We start from the raw sequence: 17,931 nt of genomic DNA on the forward strand, positions 1-17,931 counted from the left end.
ATCTGGCTGGTATTGAATGAAGTGCAGGTAAGTCACTTTTGAAAGATGAAAGATGGTGATGGTTTCACAGATCCCCTAGTAATCTTGGAATTTGTGATATCACTGGCCTTTTTGCTTTGTTAGCAAGCAAACATTTTATGATTTGAGAAGCTTGATAACTCATTTTTCCATTTACATTGTATCATCAAAGATCTAATTCATATGTTGACTTTTTAGGATCCCATGAATTTTGGTGCCATCCTGCGGTCTTCATACTATCTTGGAGTGGACAGAATCATAGCCAGCAGCAGTAATTGGTATGAATCTTGGAAGCAATTTATCACATAACTTTTACCTTGTTTTGGGTTACATTGTTCAACTACAATTGCACTTTTGGTTTACCCTTCATAACTTATGTCATTTATAAATCTCTCTGGACAAGTTATACAGATGATGCCTCTGACTGTGTTTTTTGTTGACCTTGTTTCCACCTGTAGTAGCCCCTTGACTCCTGTGGTGAGCAAAGCTAGTTCAGGTGCCATGGAGGCCCAGACAGTATATTCTATGGAGGACATTCCAGCACTCTTACAGGTATGTCAGTGTTCACAATAGAGATAAGTCCAGCTCTCTTGCAACTTATGTCTGTATGTTATCTACATCCAAAAGCTAGATTGTCTTGAATTTGTAAACATGGTGTTTGTTCTGTATTTTAGAACTTGAGCAGTTCTGGATGGACAGTGGTTGGGACAGTGGCAGCTACTGAAGACTTGGAGGACACAGTTGTTTGTGGTGACTTGGCTCTGAGTGGACCCACTGTCCTTGTTCTTGGTAAGACAACTTCTATAGCTTAGTCCTTTTGCCTAGGGATTGAAGTGTTCCCATTTTCTTACAAGGAAATCCGTATGATATAGACCAATCATATATCCCTACCCATCCCCATCAAAATGTAGTAATGCAGAATAAAAGATAAAATGCAAATATTTCACAGACATATGTGACATCCACTCTCTTATTGATCAAAATACCATGCTATCATTGGTTGAACTGCTAATTACCATGCTATCCCCGTTTATTGCTGTACTTTGATTGGTTAAACTGCTAATTATGCTGGACAGTTAGGATTGGTCTATTAACATCCGCAGGTAATGAGGGCCATGGACTGAGCTCAGAGCTGGAGAATTTGTGTACAACAAAGGTGACCATCCAGCCTGGGAGAGAACTGCATCCTGGGATTGATTCCCTCAACGTCTCTGTAGCAACAGGTGGGAAACAAGTCAACAGTCATAAAACGAAAATGTTGCTGTACTTTTCATCTAAAAAAATGAACAGCTTAAAGTATGTGACATACATGTTACATGCAGCCACTAAGTCACTTCACACAATGTAGCATCTAATGATTTTTTGTTTGTTTTATTTCCAGGAATTCTACTTCACAGCATCCTGTCCAACAGAAAGTAGTTGCAGCATTGCAGTGTATTCATCTTCAACTCATCTCCAATGTACCATGCTACGGAACAGGCCTCACATCTGCTAAAAGTCTGCTGAAGTAATCTGCTTGATAGGCAAGATATGCTGCAGTCAATGTCAGTGGACGAAATCATTTAAGCTACAATGTGCTCTGTATTGAAACCCATGTAATGGACTTGTATGCAAAGAAGTTAATAAGAGAAACTATTGAAATGTGATATTACAAGATGAGAAATAAAAGTACAATGTCAACTTCATCATTGATATGGTTTTTACTTGCTGTTGGACATAAAGTTATATCAACTTCACCACTAGAAAGGATATCCAACACTATACCTACCTGAAGATTAACCGACATGTTCCCCAACCTGCATTCCCAAACAAAGCATGTTCCTGCATACACTGTGAAGATTAAAATGCTTCAAGTTGGAGGCAAGGTCCAAAGAAAGGGTAAACAATCCAACACTGGAATAATCTTTCTAAGGTTACGTATGTACAACACTATGCTGTTAATGCTGCAGTAACTGGTTGTAGCTTGTAACACAAGTTTTTAAGCAGGCTTTGACAGAACCAACCGCTGTCAACCATCTAAGGAAGCATTTTCTGTTACAAGACAGCAGAATTTTGTGTGACTAGCCAAAGAATGTCTTATGTCGTTAAACAGAGCTCCAAGCGACTCTTTCTGTTAAAACAGCTTAAGAAGTTCCACCTACCTCATGCTGACCTCATGACTGTGTACATATGCTACGTCCGACCGATAGTGGAGTATGCCGCACCGGTTTGGAGTTCTTGTCTCACAAAAACCCAGTCAAAACAGCTCGAAGGTATCCAGCGCCGAGCGTGTCGTATAATCCTCGGCAATCAGTACACCTGCTACCTGGAGGCCTGCTCCGAACTGAGTCTACCTACGCTAGAATCCAGGCGGGAAGAACTGTGCAAGAAGTTAGGGAGAGGACTGCTGAACTCCCCCCTTTACCGGAACTGGCTACCTCCATACCGTGGGGAAGTAGCTTTTATATAATATATGCATTATTACGCTCTAAAATATTTTAAAGAATCGTGTCGCATTTTAACCATTGTATGTGAAATTTCGAAATTTTAATGTGTATGTCAGTAATTCTTTCGTCGTGAGTACCGTCCTACGGTGACCACTTTGTATATTTGTTATTTTGGTGAAGGGTAATTAATTTTTTTAACTAATTAGCACATTGTAGTTACAACCAATTCAGGGCCTATGCCCTGCGAGATGTAACATGTGCAAGACGAACAATAAACCAGTATTATTATTCATTTGCAAACATACAACAACCGTATGGAGTATTTGACTGGGCCCTCAGATGCATGACAGACAAGTGCTGGTTATGGTGCAAAGGTAACTTTATTGGAAAAATAGACAAAGCAAATCACCAGTACACAAAGTACTCATCACACAATCACATCTATTGTCTGCTTCAATCACATCTTTTTATGGTTTTGCTTCATTATTTCTCTCATGCATGCAGTAGAAAGCAACAATAAGTAATTTCTCTATACACATCCATGATTCCCATATAACCAGCTATCACTCAATGTAGGCAGACATTAAATCTTTCCAAAGATGTATGAATGTAGAAACTATTTCAGGCAAGTGGCTTCCATTTTAGTCATAGAAATCTAATGCTTGTCTCCATATAATCTGATTCGGATGCATGTAAAAACAGCTGTAACTTGTAAACCTGCTAGGAACATGTTTTTTATAAACTGTACAGTCAAGGACAATGTGTGTTACCAGTATGTACAATATTTATGTAAATCTGACAAGTGAAACAGTCTCATTGCACGAGATGAAGTAGTGGGTTGTCCAGTTTTTCAACAAAAGCATCGCTGAAAAAATTGTACAAGAAACGGAAACCTTTGCTCTCTTGAATATCATTTCTGTTGTAGACATAAATGAAATATTCCAGTTAACATAAGAGATGTCAAATATCTTTATTTGGTGTTCAATAATTAAAAGCTCTTCTTCTCAAACTATCCAACACAAGTAAGTAATAAACATAATTTAGCTAACAAAAACTACTTGTAGTAATAATATGTACACAGCGCCTCTATAGCATAGCATGTTGCAGAGCTTGTATCTCAGAAATGCCATCTAGGTTGTCATCAAACTAAACAATTAAGTCTTTTCCCCAAAGGATCTGCTCTATTTAGCAATGTATGTACAGCATTACACAACTGAGCCTTTGCTACACAAGATGCTGGAAAGAAAATGGTAGTTACAGCCCATATCTGACTTTCTGCCATGTATTTCTTTTCTCTGTTATGATGACATCTCTGAAACTAGGTTGCGGTGATTGCACTTGTGGCAGTAAAGCTGGCAGCTGATTTGGAACTGTAAGATTCATCCCTCTATCCACTGTGCCAGCCCCTGTTCCACCATGACCCGGTTCACCATGATGCTCTGCAAGAGAGGGTGTTCATCAGTAGGCATCATTGTACTTTTGGTCTTTGTTTAGATGAGATAGCCCTAGCTACAGCCCTTGTGCTCAATGTCCATTGGAAAGTGAGATGTTCACATAACAAAAGTTAATTCTTGCACAGAATTTAATCTAAACACGGATAGTGAGTGAGTGAGTGAGAAAAATGCTTTTATTTACATATCTGTATTGCACACCTAGGATTTATGTCAGAGCAAAATGGCACAATATGTCAAGCTTTCAAGGATGGTACAAAGTATGCCTACAATGGTCACTTGATGATTGATTGAGAATGTGATACTGTAGTGTACTTACTGTGTCACCCTGTGTAGAGTACAGATGTACCAGTGGGCAGCCTTCAGTAGAGTACCCCACCACGTTCACCTGAGTCACTATACCCTGGGTCAACTCCTCCACCAGTCCTGTGGCCTCCAGGGAGAAGCTCTCCTCACCTGGTCAAGAAAAAACACAGGTGTTTCTTACTAAAGCATTATTCTTTGCATAATCTTCATTTGGAATAATAAAAAGCCTATAAACTCATAGTGCTTAAAAGATACACACTGTAATCCAGCATGGTGCAAGTGACACCATATGAAAAGAAAGGGCTTAGCATGAAACTTCAGTCTTTGTTAAGAGAAAAAAGGGAAGACCTAAATACGAGTACCTTCTAGTGGTGCGATGTTTGCCATGTAACATTCCACAGCCTGGAATGGTAGGGTCATGAAATCACTCCTGTAAAGAAATAAAATGGTGAAGTTGGCAGATTTAATGGAAAGTGAACAAGAAATTAAAGATTTCAGACCTAAAGGAAGTGTTTAGGAGAACTGTAGAGGAGGTTTCTTACTGAATTCCTCCACATATTGACAACTTACCCTCACACGGCACATGCTAAGTCACCCCTGAGCCTAACCTCCCTGTCAATCAAGTGCCCAACTATCCACCCACTATCCCTGTCACCATCTCTGCTAAACAAGCATACAAACAACCCCACAGGCAAACCCGCCCAAAACAATACATGGAGGTAAAAACTTGCGAGTTGCCATGTAAAAGGTGGCATGACAATGTGGATCTGACCTGATCTGTCTGAGGACATCTCGCGGGACGTGGTAGTACCCTCCGTAGTCACAGAACTTCACCACCACGGAGTCCGTGTCGTCCATGACCTCCCGGACTTCGGCGCGACAGTACGCTCCCACCATGGGTGACGGTGCCACACAGATCACACCAACTGTGGAGGTACCATAACATAGATGTCAAACATTGGTGAAGCATTGCAAACTTACAGTTGATCGATCTTCTGTCTGACCTTTATTGTAACAGGAGCCAAATTTGGAGCTTATTTGACATGAATCTTGTGAGCTGGACAAGATATTCCTTTCAGGGTTCTACAATTTATGGATGCCATCAACTTTCTGCAACCTACGGTCCCCTGCTCACCAAGTCACGTGTGTCATCTGCATGACGTGATGTCACAGAAGCGGTGGATTGCTCATTTCTTGACAAAGAATGTTACAGTAGTTGATCACTTGAAAATTTTGGGTTGAGTCCAATATTTGTGTGTTGGAGATTACACTTCAACCTTGATTCAGAGTTACATCATATGTTGCAAGAAATGTAGATTCAGTGATTCACACAGTATACTAAAGTTAGGTTTCCTTTTAAAATGCTCAGGAAGAACCAAAACAAATGGTTGGAAAAGTTTGCACACCACCACAACACAAGATTTTCCATTAGATGGCCCTTACTGTCTACAGGTTTGGGCACCCCTGGCACCAGTGTTTGGTCGGCGTAGCAGATGGCCATACAGTGGTCCAGCGTGGCCAGAGCGGGGAAGGTGGGGTGGATGTGCTGCTGAACAAAGATGTGCGAGGCGTCCAGGATGTTACAGACGATCACGTCGTTCAGACCCTCGGTCAGCTGCAGCTGGAGTTGAGGAGGGAGGACAGGGATGATGTCCACACACCTCTGAAACACCACGGGACACATCATGCTGTCAGAAACACACATGCACACCACAGCAAGCCCAACGCAATCATGGGAATCAGGGGGCAACAACTGGCATGCAACAACATCAAGACACCTTTCCTTGGAGCTCAGAGTTGCTCTACCCTACACCTGTTACTTGTATCAAATGAAGTTGGACCTTTAATGATTTTGACCACAGCTAAGGTTGTTGGTCTTGTAGAACATTGAAGTAACCCGTGTCAGAGGTCTGTTAAAGCAAGATCTCTGTGTCCGAGTCCATAAAATCGGTTAGCAAAACCCTTTTGTCAGAAGCTGCAAGTGGGGTCTCAATACCAGTCAGCTTTCTGCTTTCCAGAGTATTTCAATACCAGGTTATACCCGTTTGGCTATGCTTTTTCATGTAAAGTAAGCAGGTATATATACAGAACAACTCTCACAGTACCACAAATTTTCCTCCCAACAGACATAACTCACACAGAGATTGGCTTAATTCTGATTGTAGTTGCTGATTTAGTAAAAATCATTTGTCTACCTTAACCTTCTCCCTGCTACAAAAATCCCAAACACCAAATCTGATGACTTGTTACCTGCACGGCTTCTAAGAGTCGGCAGGGAGAGGGTTAATAACTACAAATCACCCTTGGTAACATTTTGGTTAAACACACATGCAGATTGACAATGATTGAAAAAGCTTTGCAGTGGGACATGCACTATCACTGCTTCACTCCTGGACATCTTCAGTTCATGTATCAGCCATGCAGACATGGACCCGGCATTACTTGGGAGATGTCGGAGGATTCCTCGACGGGACAGTCTTCAACGGCGCTCAGGTCCACCGTGGGGAACTTCCGACCAATCAGGTCCAGAGCGTGGTCCACTTCGCTCTGGGTGCCTGTTTTGATAGAGAAACAGCAAGACTGAAATTACAGACTTTGCTTCAAGTATTTGTTGTGCTCAGTCTGACAATAATTGGTCCACGTTAATGATTGAGATGTTCCTAATTATCCTGACTTAGACTAAATTAGAGGTGTTGGCCATCAAGCTTCTACATCAGTGGAAAGGCTGCTAGAAGAGTGAAGTAGTCAGGCTAGTGTGATACCCACCTTCCAGACAGCACCACTGCATGAAGTCAGGACTCTTCCTGATGTAGATGTTACAGCCTGTCCTGTCCATCAACCACTTGATGTTCCTGCCCTGCTTCCCGATCAGACGGCCACACAGGTCCTAGTAAACAGAAAGGTACAATTCAAATTGATAAAGGTTGTAACTTTGGTCAAACAAACTGATTTGGAAGTGAGAATCAGAAATCAACCAAAGCAAAAGCAAGATCTTTCTCAAGGTACCCTGATACTCCTTAAACTTAAAGTTTAATTGCTGCAAAATAAAAACCACCGTCAAAGTACGGACAAGAGATGATGTGTACCGATGGGAAGTTGATTTTCCAGGTTATGACCTGGTCCTCCTCCAGAACCCCAGCCTGGTCCTGATGGGTGCTGCTACTGGCCGTGCTCGCTGCACCGTTGTCCATGGTGCTACGGCCGCTGTCATTGGACACCTCGCTGCTGACCTCTGACCCAGGGGAAACCATTGGAGCGTCTACCGGGGTGGGAGAAGGGGACTTCTGGCTATCCACCTCGCCGGAGGATTTGCGGGTCTTTGGTGGCGACTGCATCTTTTTCTGCTCGCTTTTGCGTTCCAGCTCTTCAACTGCTGTGCCCCAGTCAGAGGTTGGGACTGACTGGACCTCGGCACTAGATGAGTGTGTGCACTCAACAGTAACCTCGCTGTTTGCACAGTCTGTTATTCCCTCATCGCTGGAAGCATCAGCTGCATCTTTTCCCACCGATGTTTCATCTACCGCTGACCCATCAGTGCTAGATTCTGACAGGGATGACCCTTGGCTGCTGGTTTGCACTCTGTCGGCTTCCTGAGAGTGAGAAGACTCCTCTTGGCAACTGCTGGACTCCTGAGATGGTTCAGCTGAAGAGCTGACATTTTCAGCTTCTGTGGATGTCACTTGGGACTGAAGTGAAATATCTATTGAGGATTCCTCTAACTTAAGCTCTGGGCCACAGTTCAAGTCGTCACTATCAGTACTGCACACTTTGCTTGAGAGTGCTGAAGAAATAGGAGCACAAAGCACTTTGCTGGAGACTGCTGGGGAAAGTGGAGGAGAAAACCCTTGTTTGTCACTACCCTCTTCCTCTACATTTTTCTCACAATCAGTGCAACCCTCAGGAGCATCGGAAACATCATCATCTTTACTGGATGATTCTTCAGGAATAGGATCCATCTCATCAGCTGTTGTGTTTTCTTCTTTGCTGACATCTTGTACTTCTTTTGTGCTTGTTTCCTCTTTGGTTGATGTTTTTTCCGACTTTCCAACATCAGGGCTCTTGGTGACACTGATTGCTGCCATCTCGTTCTGCTCATTCTGCAGAGGGGCATCTTCATTCTCCTCTTGCTGGTACTTCTGGTCTCCAGCAGAACTCAACGACTCAGGCCGCTTGCATGGCTCCAGATGCAGAAGTGGAGCTTCTCTCTTCTGAGATAAAGAGCTCTCTGACAAATCTGTAGCTGTACTGAAATCCTTAGCACTAAAGGTGTTGGCAGATAGCTCTTCTACTGCTAGATCTGTATGTTTAAAGCTGAACTGCTCTTCAACACTACTATTACTAGCGGCCTGAGGGGATTCCTCCTTGTCTATACTACTAGTTTTACTACTGCTACTGCTGCTGTGCTTGTCTAAGCCTTTGGTTGATGTACTAGGCTTCTTTTTCTTTTTGCTGGTGAACCAGAGAACAGTGATCACAGCCACTGCTACGGAGATACCGGCTGTCATAACTATCCGACAGGCTGTCATGATGATGGGATTCTACAGAGTACTGATTCTCCAAACCTGCAGATGACATAGGATAATGTAAAAAATATTAGTACAGAAGCATAACACATGTAATTGATGTTTTTGTTAACATCAATGATTGGTAGGCAAAAGCAAATTAATGGTGTCATTAATGGTAGTCATAAACAAATTATTGGTGGGAAAATGACAACTCCGACCCAGTTTATCACTCACTGGCCGTGAGAGCCGTGATGCCATGACAATTGCTCATATTGAAAAAGTGAATCCATCAATGGATTGATGCTTACAACTTAAGAACTGAACTGGTTAGAGACCGTTATCCCTAATGGTGTCAAGGTCAGAACAATGTGAAACCAGGTTAACACAGAAACATGCCACATTGCTACTGTCATGTCACATTGTCAGGTCACCTCACACATTTTTGCTGTGAAGCATTTCCCTGTGACAAAAAGACTTTTAATGATGGTGACCAAAATACAGACACAGCTGTTTCTAAATGGGGACCACAACAAGATGACCTATTTGCACTCAAAGGTCATCTGTGGGACAGGGAAATCAGACAACCGGTTTTTCTTCACACTTTCAGTGCCTCAGGCTACTTTTGGATTGGGGTGTTAGCAGTCCTCGTACTTTCGATAACTGACATGGGGTTTACATCACTGTCAAACGGGGTAACTTTCGTAAATGCTACCTTGACGTAATTATTTTGCCCCAAGCCTGATACTACTTTGTTTACGCCACCTTGTCTAAATATTACTTTGAAAGTAACGGCAATTAATTAATAAATCACTCATTTGGTGATGTGGGAAACAGGACACACGGTAGGCGTTACTCTGAACTCTGGAACAAACCGCGACAAGTCAAAGGCAAACCATGCCCATTTCGTTCAGCTTCAGGATTCATTTTGCGTTCAAAAATTTTAGGTTGGCCACGACGTCATCACTGACAACTTGCGAGTTTCCGACTCCCATGTGATTGATGGGAATTCCTTCACACGTAAAATATACGGGGATTAAAAAATACAACAATTCCTACCTGAGAAGAACAATACCTATAAGTGAAAGCTACAACTGGAAGAATAGCTGCACGTATCTAGGAAAGGAGATATCCCCAGTTAGGGCTCAGGAATGACTCATGCTTCAGTTTTGAATGGACAGAACGGCACTCGCTGGCCAAGGACTTTCCATATTTCCCCCGTTTTACCCGACTTACGTGTAAAAACTGTAGCACCAAAACGGACAAACCAGTGTCCACACCACCTCCACTGCAACAGCGCATGAAGAGAGACCTGGGAAAAGAATTTTGTTGCGAAATTTCGGCTTTCCTGAGTATTGCACAAGTCTGCACGTGGCTAGCGAAATCTGCTTCCACTATTTTTTGGCTCGTGTCTCGCCACGCACCCAAAGTCTCGCGAGAACTGACTCACGGCGATCGTGATTTGAAAGCAAGAACATGCATATATTCACAGGCAGTATCCCGAAAAATCACAAATGTACCTCAAAGTGTTAAAACTGAGCAAACATTCAGTCAGATTTAAATCTGTAAGCTGTTTGTGTACCGGCATTTAGAATTAGTAATCGTATTTTGCCGCTTTATTCTATTATTCGCAAAGAAAGGTAAATTTAACTTGATTGCGTACTGCGGCGCTGATGTCGTGACGTCACGTTGTAAACAACGGAAATACTCCTCCGCGTGACTGGGCCAACCCTTGGCATAAAAACAAAAATATTTACAACGGAAAGACGTGTGCGTCATTCTTGCCAGCAACAGTTTTTCAGACTTGACTTCGATGCTGATTGAAACGGAGCGTTGATCATAACGTGCGTCAACTATAAAGTGGACCGGGACCGAGAAGAAAAATAGTGCTGCGTAGGAACCTCTGTGAAGCTGTGTTACGGCCGGACCATAACAAACCGTTCGGTATTGCGAAAGGTTTCAGCTGTGGAAAATTTCGGTCTTGTTGTCCTCGAAAAATCGCAGGAAAATGTCCTAGCCGGGTGATGCTCCGGAGATTCTGTCTCTCTGATGAACTCCAAACATGTGTTGGATGTCGTCCTGTGGAGAATCTCTCCAAGTAAGCGGGAATCGCGAGCTGGGATTTTGGCGGAACGCAGCAGTAGCAGGCCGGGACTCGCCCGAAGAGAGGCCATTGTCGTTTGGTTTGGGTAGGTTTGGATCGGAACACTAAAGAAGCCCAAATTCTGCCTGATACAGTCATGGCAGAATCTGTAGGCGAGTTTGAATACCACAAGAAAGATCTGATCGGCCATGGAGCCTTTGCAATCGTCTTCAAAGGACGCCGGAAAAAGGTAAGACTTCCTTTATCTTTCGTGGTACCGGTTTCCTATTTCGTCATCCTGGGCCGGCCTATGGCCCACCAAAACAAAGATCGTTCCTATGCCCCAGATGACATCATTTCTTCCAACTCGGAAACTTGTCGTGGTCTGACTTGATTTGTTGTATCTCTGATGAGATCATATTTTCCTTTCAACATCAGCGACCGGAGTCTCCTGTGGCAATTAAATGCATCAGCAAGAAAAATTTGAGCAAGAGTCATGCACTGCTGGGAAAAGAGATTAAAATCCTGAAGGTGAGCAAGCATACAGATTAATGAGTAGAGTTTCTGATAAATGATTTCATTTTTTCATATCTTTGGTTTGATATTGCCAGTGTTGAGTTTTACTGATGTATTGAAATGAATGCTAACTACTTACTTGAAATGAATGCTAAAGTAAAGAAAATTATTTCTCCTTATAATAATGTAGGAGCTGCAGCATGAGCACATCGTCTCACTGCTTGACTGTGTGGTAAGTAATACATTATAGATCCATTGAATAATCGCAATATGGGAATATCATTAAAAAGTTAAAAAGTTTCCTCACCAATAAGAACAAAACTGAATGTTCAATTTAAAAGAATTGCACAAAATCTAGGTAAGTGGTCACTTTTTGTAAATGAATGTGGACATTGCTGATGAATAAGAAATGAATGTTTCTTTGTTGGGTGTTTCCCTTTGTCCGGGACAGGTGTGTCGACAGGTGTGCATCCTATTGTTTGGCTTCAGTAGGTTTCCCTTTGTCCTAGCCCGCTATGAGAATGACCATGGATTTAAAGTCGTTCACACATAGCTCTTGATGGGTTTCCTATAGGCTATACTGTACAGTACTCAGTTCCCCTTTTCCTAAATCATGTAGTTAATAGCAAACCATGATTTGTTACATTGCAAAAGTGCTATGTAAACTGAGTGGCATTTTACATGGGCCATCCAGTTTGTTTGAACGAAGCAATTTAAATAGCGAATTTTCCATGGCTTTAAATCCTGCAAAGCTACATTCGGCACGGTAACATTGCCCCTTGCAACCATCTACGCCCAGCTGTTTGGTTTAAAACACTCGCGGTAACCTAAGCGCAGTATATCGGGTTACCGCTTGTGATGCAACCCTGAGAAAGCAACGCTGAGCTTTGTTTCAACGTGTGTACCTATTATTTGCATGCACGACTTCTTCACGTGCTCACTTGGTTATGTTTGCGCTTGCAGTTTGATTGGCCAAGAATGTTGATTGGCTTATGTGTCCATATTTGTACGGATTGTGTTCTTGTTGTGCATGCAGTCATCTTAGGGCTAGTTGTTGAGTTAAAGCTACGTACTGAGCTGTATTGTATACTCACATGCCCAACTCGGCAACAAATCCATAAGATATCTCATAATCAGCAGAATATTAGGCTTACAACAGTACTTTGTGTTAAAATAATCTGTCTGTAACTGTGCAAAGAGTAGCTGCAGCTGGGTAACTAAAATGCACCTGTCCGTTCGTAACATTTCAGGCCTAAAGATGCACCAGAAATATCTGCCATCTGTTTTGCAATGTCCATATCTGTAAACAGACCCAGGAGATGTATCCAGGTCACCTGACAAGTGACCCAGTTTTGGAGCCTGTCTCACATGTTAGGCATGCTGCTATGTGCTCCTCAGAGGTGCAGGGAGGCCTCTTCTGGGTGCTGTGTTGTCCCTGTACCTGTCCCGTATGATACAAGATTCTGTGGGGCTCTAATCCTTCCTTTGCTCTTGCAGAGAAGTCAGAACTATGCGTCCAATTTATATTGTATAGATCTGTTTAGTATATGATGAGGCTCTTAAAATGGTTCACCCCTTCATCTATATGTTGAAAATCAATGTTGAATCCCTAATAAACTTAAGATAAAAGCCAGCCTTGTAAATTTGTTTATTGAACATCTAACTGTTGTACATTGTATGAATCTCGAGATCCTCCTGACAACTAGCTATTGCAATATACCTTATCAGTGTAACTTTTTATAAATCCAAGGCTAAATTCATAATGATGATTATATATTACTGGTATCCTTCAAATAGATTCTTTTGAAACACTAGGAACTAGGACGCTTGTAGTTTCTTCTCTATTCAGGGGAACAGGAATGTGCTTTTATTAAGTCCAGCTGATGCGAGCGTTTTCTTTTGTTTTGTTCGGTTACTGATTAACCTAAGGTACATTACTTCTCCATTATTTAAACCCTAGGCACGCGTTTTTTAAATTTGCACATTCAGACGCTGTACCACCTTAAACATGGCATGATGCAACTTGAGGCATGCATCAACTTTGATAAAACAAATAGCTGTCAGCGTAGGAAAAAATGTTTCTTGGTGCAACTCCCATGTTTTTTCCTAATGGAACAGTCCACAGAGAAGTGTATTAGGTGAGGTGATGTAACCTGTAAGAGTATAAGGATGACCTTTCACCCAGTTAGAAAATCTTTAAGTAACCCTGGTATCCTTGGTATCCCTGTTATATGACACCATCATGTAATCAGGCTAAGTTAGCCAGATAATGCCTTGAATCAATTTGTTTTATTTTGTCACCAATGAAAAGAAATTATATAACTCTCAAGGCTTATTTATGAGGGTCTGAATGGGGAGATCTTGCTACTTAGAATTAAAGCGACCAATAACGTAATGTAATTCATCGACAGTTGAATGAGATCGGTCCAGCCACAATTAACGGCGAACTGTAATAGGTCACTACGTCTCATGTCAGAAAAAAGCTTACAGACCCATGTCTTTATACTTTATAATTATACTATTGGGACCTTTAGAAGGCCCCTGAACAGATAATTTCCTCTGAGAGCTGCAGGACTCTGACGTCAAGTCAGCAGTTTCCAGATTTTGATATCATTTTAGCTCAGTGCAAACCTAAGATTTTCACTTTGCATTTTTGCCAAGTTTGACCAGCTTGGATCGTCCATGAATCTAGCTTTTCATGTCCAAGGTTTCAAAGGCAAATCCCCGAACCCCTAAATTATTCAGCGCATGTTACATGTACATGTCCATTAACGTCAGAGCTTCATGCTAGGTAAATCAAAACTAATTTCAAGGAAGGTTTGGATTTGATCGATGAAGAAATGCATGGGTGGTAGCTCTTCTTGGTTATTTTCCTTCAGTGTTTGAGATTACATGCACATAATATCTGGAACATGTTTGCAGATATTCTTTCTTTCTTTATTGGCAATGACTTTGACAGTGATATTGTACTTCAAATAACAAATGTTCAGCTCGAACAATGTCAAGGTGATACCTTATCAAGCTGACTTACTACTGTGCTAATGCTGGGAATGAGAGAGGGAGAAATTTTGTATGTGGTTCAGTTCTAACATCATTAATCAAAGAGGTCCACAAGAGGGGAATTCGAAGATATTCCCAAAGGGGTCTGGGCATAACTGGCAAATAATTTGTTTCAAGCCTTGGTATAAGATATATTATATATAGATGGAGATATGCCTCTTTAAACATTTGAATTAGAAATGAAGAAAGAGTCACCATTGAATGTGATTCTTTAGCTGAAAATCGCTGCTTTGCCCTAAGGCTGTACGTGTGTTTCAGAGTAAACAGTGACAGTTATGTAACGTGCAATGGTTCGCCAGCCACTTTCTCCAAAATGTCAAACCCCTCAGTCAGTATTGTAGGTAAAAACACCAGATAGATCTATAGGCTTGGCACTTTTTCCCTCTGTACATACTGTGTGTACCTTGCAATTACTTGTCAAGTACAAGTTTGCTGATAAATTATGATGATAGTTATAACAACAAAGCAGCTGTTTAACACCTTGTCTGCATGGCAGCAAGTCTAATTTTAGCCCTGGACAACTGAACCTTGCCTGCCAGGTATGTGGCCGTGACCAAACCTAGGGTCACCTCCAGCCAGTGTCCTTGAAATGTAGAAGGTCATCCCAGGGCCAGGAACCTGTTTTGTTGACATTCTTCATGACCTTTGACCTCCTGCCAGCAGGACTCCCCCAGGACTACTCTCAAAACAAGCGACCAATTACACAGCTGTCTGTCATGTGTCTGTTGATTAGGTGGTTGATTAACATATAAAATCTACTACATAATCATCCACCCAAAACGATTTTGGGGCAGAAAAACTGCATTTGTTAAGTCAATTTTCTGATCATTTTTTTCATATACAAGTACACCATCGCACAACATACTCATGAGTCTCATATTTGTAAAAAAATGTTATGTTGCTGGCAGAAAAAGGTTGCTTGTTTCTTAGGCTGGTTCTAGCTATTTAAGGGCGGTACCCCAAAGTAAAGAGGTGCTTCATGTAGGTTGTTGTTAGTGGCTATTTCATATTTTTGATCAACTGATGACGAAAATGTGCTAAAAAATGTCAATAAATGTGAACATCGGATTTCCTCATCTGGAATTTTTTTGTCTGATCCTTTAAGTGGTGGATCAGGTGTACATAGCAGAAACTCTACCTGCGTGGTAGTGTCAACTGCTGAAAATGTTTGGCACTTTGTCAATAGCAGTCTTTGTGTGTTGTGGAGGAGTTGTTTTCTTGTTGAGTGTTATTTGGGGTCAGGCCATGTAGTATTGTTTATTGACAAGTGTATGAGTTGTTTACTTATAATGAAGAGGACAGGTGCTAGGCATGTTATGTTCTTATGATCTTGAATCGTAGGAAAACAAGTCTTTAGGAAATGTCAGTGTTGTAATAACTTCAGGATATTTTTCTGTTAAGTGCAATGCTAATTTGTCTTTTGGCAACAAAGGTATCATGTTTCAAAACATTGACTCAGAGGCATTTGAAAAACACTTAACTAATGAATTGCAACATCAAACTTTTGGAGAATTCAAGTCTTGACATTTCATACAATTGAACCTTGTTTTAGATTTAGGTTTTGTTTGATTGGTGTGAGCCTTTGTTGATCCACAAAAAAATTGGCCTGCCGGTCATTTTTCGTTGAGGTCATGAGGGAAAAGGTAAGGGTCAAACAAAGTAAGGGACTGTACGATATTTACCGGGGAGGGAGGGCTGGTGCACTGGGGGGGAGGGCCATTGAAAAATATTTTGGCCTGGGGGGAGGGCCATGGAAAAAAATTTTGAGCCGGGGGGAGGGCCATCGAGAAAAAAAATCGGCCTGGGGGGGAGGGCCACCGAAAAACTTTTGTAAAATATGGCGTCGCATTGTACCGAATTACAAGAAATACGCCGTAAATTCCCGAATATAGTACGCACTTTTTACATTTTTCAAAATCCCAGAAGTGTCTCGGGCCGTCGCCAAAGTCGCGGTGCGTACTTTATTTGAGTTTTCCGCCGACAAATCCGTGGACGACCCAGGAATATAGCGGAACACCAGCACGGTGAGCTTGGAACGTCGATCGTCCATAGCATGTTTTGATAAAAATATTGACGAGTGGAAATAAAGTTAAACTTCAATAAATGAACATATTTCCTGTGACTATCGTCGATATTGACACCAAGTTGCGGTAAAAGAAGAAGTCAAGTCACCCACGGTAAGAAAATGTAGGTCTCTGGCAATGACGCCCGGCGCTTTGTCATGCCGACAGGATCGTTCCCCAGCTAGCCGGCGCCGATCTCAGTGGAACCCCGGCAAAAATATAAGTACACATACAATTGTAGGGTTTATGAGTGGTAATATTTGAAATGGTCCGCAAGCCGTGAACGTTCTTGATCGTCGTAACGTAACGTAACATGTGATAACATAACAGTTGTGCCTCGACTGATGGCCATCATTTCCAATACACTTCCGGCTTGAGTTCAACTCAGGAATCTTCAACAAAGATTATGCCCACGTCGTTTCAAAGGTTCAGAAATTGTTAACCATGTTTCACTTCGTATCACAAATATTTTTAAATCTTGATAAAATGCCACAGGAAATTACTTTGTAGCGGGCTACACCAGCCAGTACGACGTGAAAATTCCAGCTAGATATACTCCTACTCGACTGTTCGGCAAGCTACAATGATAGGGGCGGAGTTAACTTAAAATGTAGCCTTTGATGAAATCTTACCGCCCGGCCGGTTGGTGGGGTGTTTGGCGCGCCGACATGCAAAGTACACCTACAGCTGAAGAACACAGAGAGGGCCGTGGCATGCGCAGCGCTGAGGACAGCTTTCCAGAACATGGAAGAAGGAAGTCTTTCTTTCCTCTGAACAGACTGTACTTATAAGTTTTACGGAGTACAAATTAATAGTGTTTATTCCTTTGATTTTGTGACAAAAACATCTATCACATAACGAGAGATTACTTGAAACGCAGTCAAACTTGTCACTTTCTCCTGTTCGGAATCGAAAGTCCCATTGATCCCAGTAGTCTATTGTTGTTGTGTTAATTGGTTTCGGTGTCAAATTTTAAATTCGGTAGCACCTCAACACCCAAATACTCCGCCCAGTTCTCCGCCTGTATGATTGTTGCTCTCCATGGGTCAATCGCGCGGGCGCTATCAAAGAAGTGTTCGGCGCATTTCGTATTAAAATTAAAGCTACGTACTTGTGCATCAACATTCAAGTACCCCCCCCCCTCGTTACCGATAAAATCGATATTGAAATATTGTCTTTTTTTCACGAATCGTTATTGACCATGCTTGCTTGATCACCAAGACACCAACACTCCAAAGCTGGATCCAAATCTGTGCGTTTCGCCGCACTTGCCTTACCTTTCGATGCGGTGGTGACGTCTTGCAAGTCGGCTGCGGCCGGCGGTGAAAAACAAAACGAACTTGAAACGTTTCCCGCTACGTTACCATACCATCACGTAGTACACGGCATAAATCTAGTTTTTAACAATTTTAAATTTGTTTGGAACGACGAACTGTCATATACTACATGTTCACTGTGGTACCGGCCGTGCGTAGAAGGGGTGCGTACTTAATTGGAGTTTTTCCA

General features: G+C 42.0%; 3 protein-coding genes across 4 annotated transcripts in view; 2 read left to right on the forward strand and 1 right to left on the reverse strand.

Moving 5' to 3' along the window:
- LOC109464402 (rRNA methyltransferase 1, mitochondrial-like) overlaps nt 1–1,651 on the forward strand; it is a 6,658-nt gene extending 5,007 nt beyond the window's left edge. Inside the window, exons 9-11 of the mRNA XM_019761385.1 lie at nt 693–807; nt 1,122–1,241; nt 1,400–1,651. Coding sequence (XP_019616944.1) covers nt 693–807; nt 1,122–1,241; nt 1,400–1,437 — 273 coding nt within the window. The 3' untranslated portion in view covers nt 1,438–1,651. The remainder of the gene's footprint in view (nt 1–692; nt 808–1,121; nt 1,242–1,399) is intronic.
- A 1,154-nt stretch (nt 1,652–2,805) lies between these two features.
- Nucleotides 2,806–10,162, reverse strand: LOC109464393 (A-kinase anchor protein 1, mitochondrial-like). 2 transcript variants are annotated; one of them, XM_019761364.1, is made up of 9 exons: nt 9,940–10,162; nt 7,288–8,763; nt 6,968–7,088; nt 6,644–6,756; nt 5,645–5,822; nt 4,974–5,127; nt 4,564–4,631; nt 4,215–4,351; nt 2,806–3,883 (listed from the first exon to the last, which is right to left on the reverse strand). In XM_019761364.1, the coding sequence occupies exons 2-9, from the start codon at nt 8,725–8,727 to the stop codon at nt 3,824–3,826; spliced, it is 2,271 nt and encodes a 756-aa protein (XP_019616923.1). In that variant the 5' UTR covers nt 8,728–8,763; nt 9,940–10,162; the 3' UTR covers nt 2,806–3,823. The 2 variants fall into 2 exon arrangements, with proteins under 2 accessions (XP_019616923.1, XP_019616915.1); XM_019761356.1 differs by having other exon boundaries at nt 5,645–5,864.
- Nucleotides 10,163–10,307: 145 nt separating this feature from the next.
- Nucleotides 10,308–17,931, forward strand: part of LOC109465812 (serine/threonine-protein kinase unc-51-like) — a 23,651-nt gene continuing 16,027 nt past the window's right edge. Inside the window, exons 1-3 of the mRNA XM_019763293.1 lie at nt 10,308–11,036; nt 11,225–11,317; nt 11,493–11,534. Coding sequence (XP_019618852.1) covers nt 10,944–11,036; nt 11,225–11,317; nt 11,493–11,534 — 228 coding nt within the window. The 5' untranslated portion in view covers nt 10,308–10,943. The remainder of the gene's footprint in view (nt 11,037–11,224; nt 11,318–11,492; nt 11,535–17,931) is intronic.

This window comes from Branchiostoma belcheri, unplaced genomic scaffold, assembly GCF_001625305.1.
Source record: "Branchiostoma belcheri isolate BF01 breed outbred unplaced genomic scaffold, Haploidv18h27 scaffold1, whole genome shotgun sequence".
Lineage (NCBI taxonomy): Eukaryota > Metazoa > Chordata > Leptocardii > Amphioxiformes > Branchiostomatidae > Branchiostoma > Branchiostoma belcheri.

Excerpts from the sequence above, each read along its gene's own strand:
- LOC109464393 (XM_019761356.1), bottom strand. The coding sequence starts at position 8,727 with ATGACAGCCTGTCGGATAGTTATGACAGCCGGTATCTCCGTAGCAGTG. Across the intron at positions 5,865-6,643 it reads AATCCTCCGACATCTCCCAA|AGGTGTGTGGACATCATCCC; the intron begins GTAATGCCGGGT and ends GTGGTGTTTCAG. Across the intron at positions 3,884-4,214 it reads ACTCTACACAGGGTGACACA|AGCATCATGGTGAACCGGGT; the intron begins GTAAGTACACTA and ends CCTCTCTTGCAG.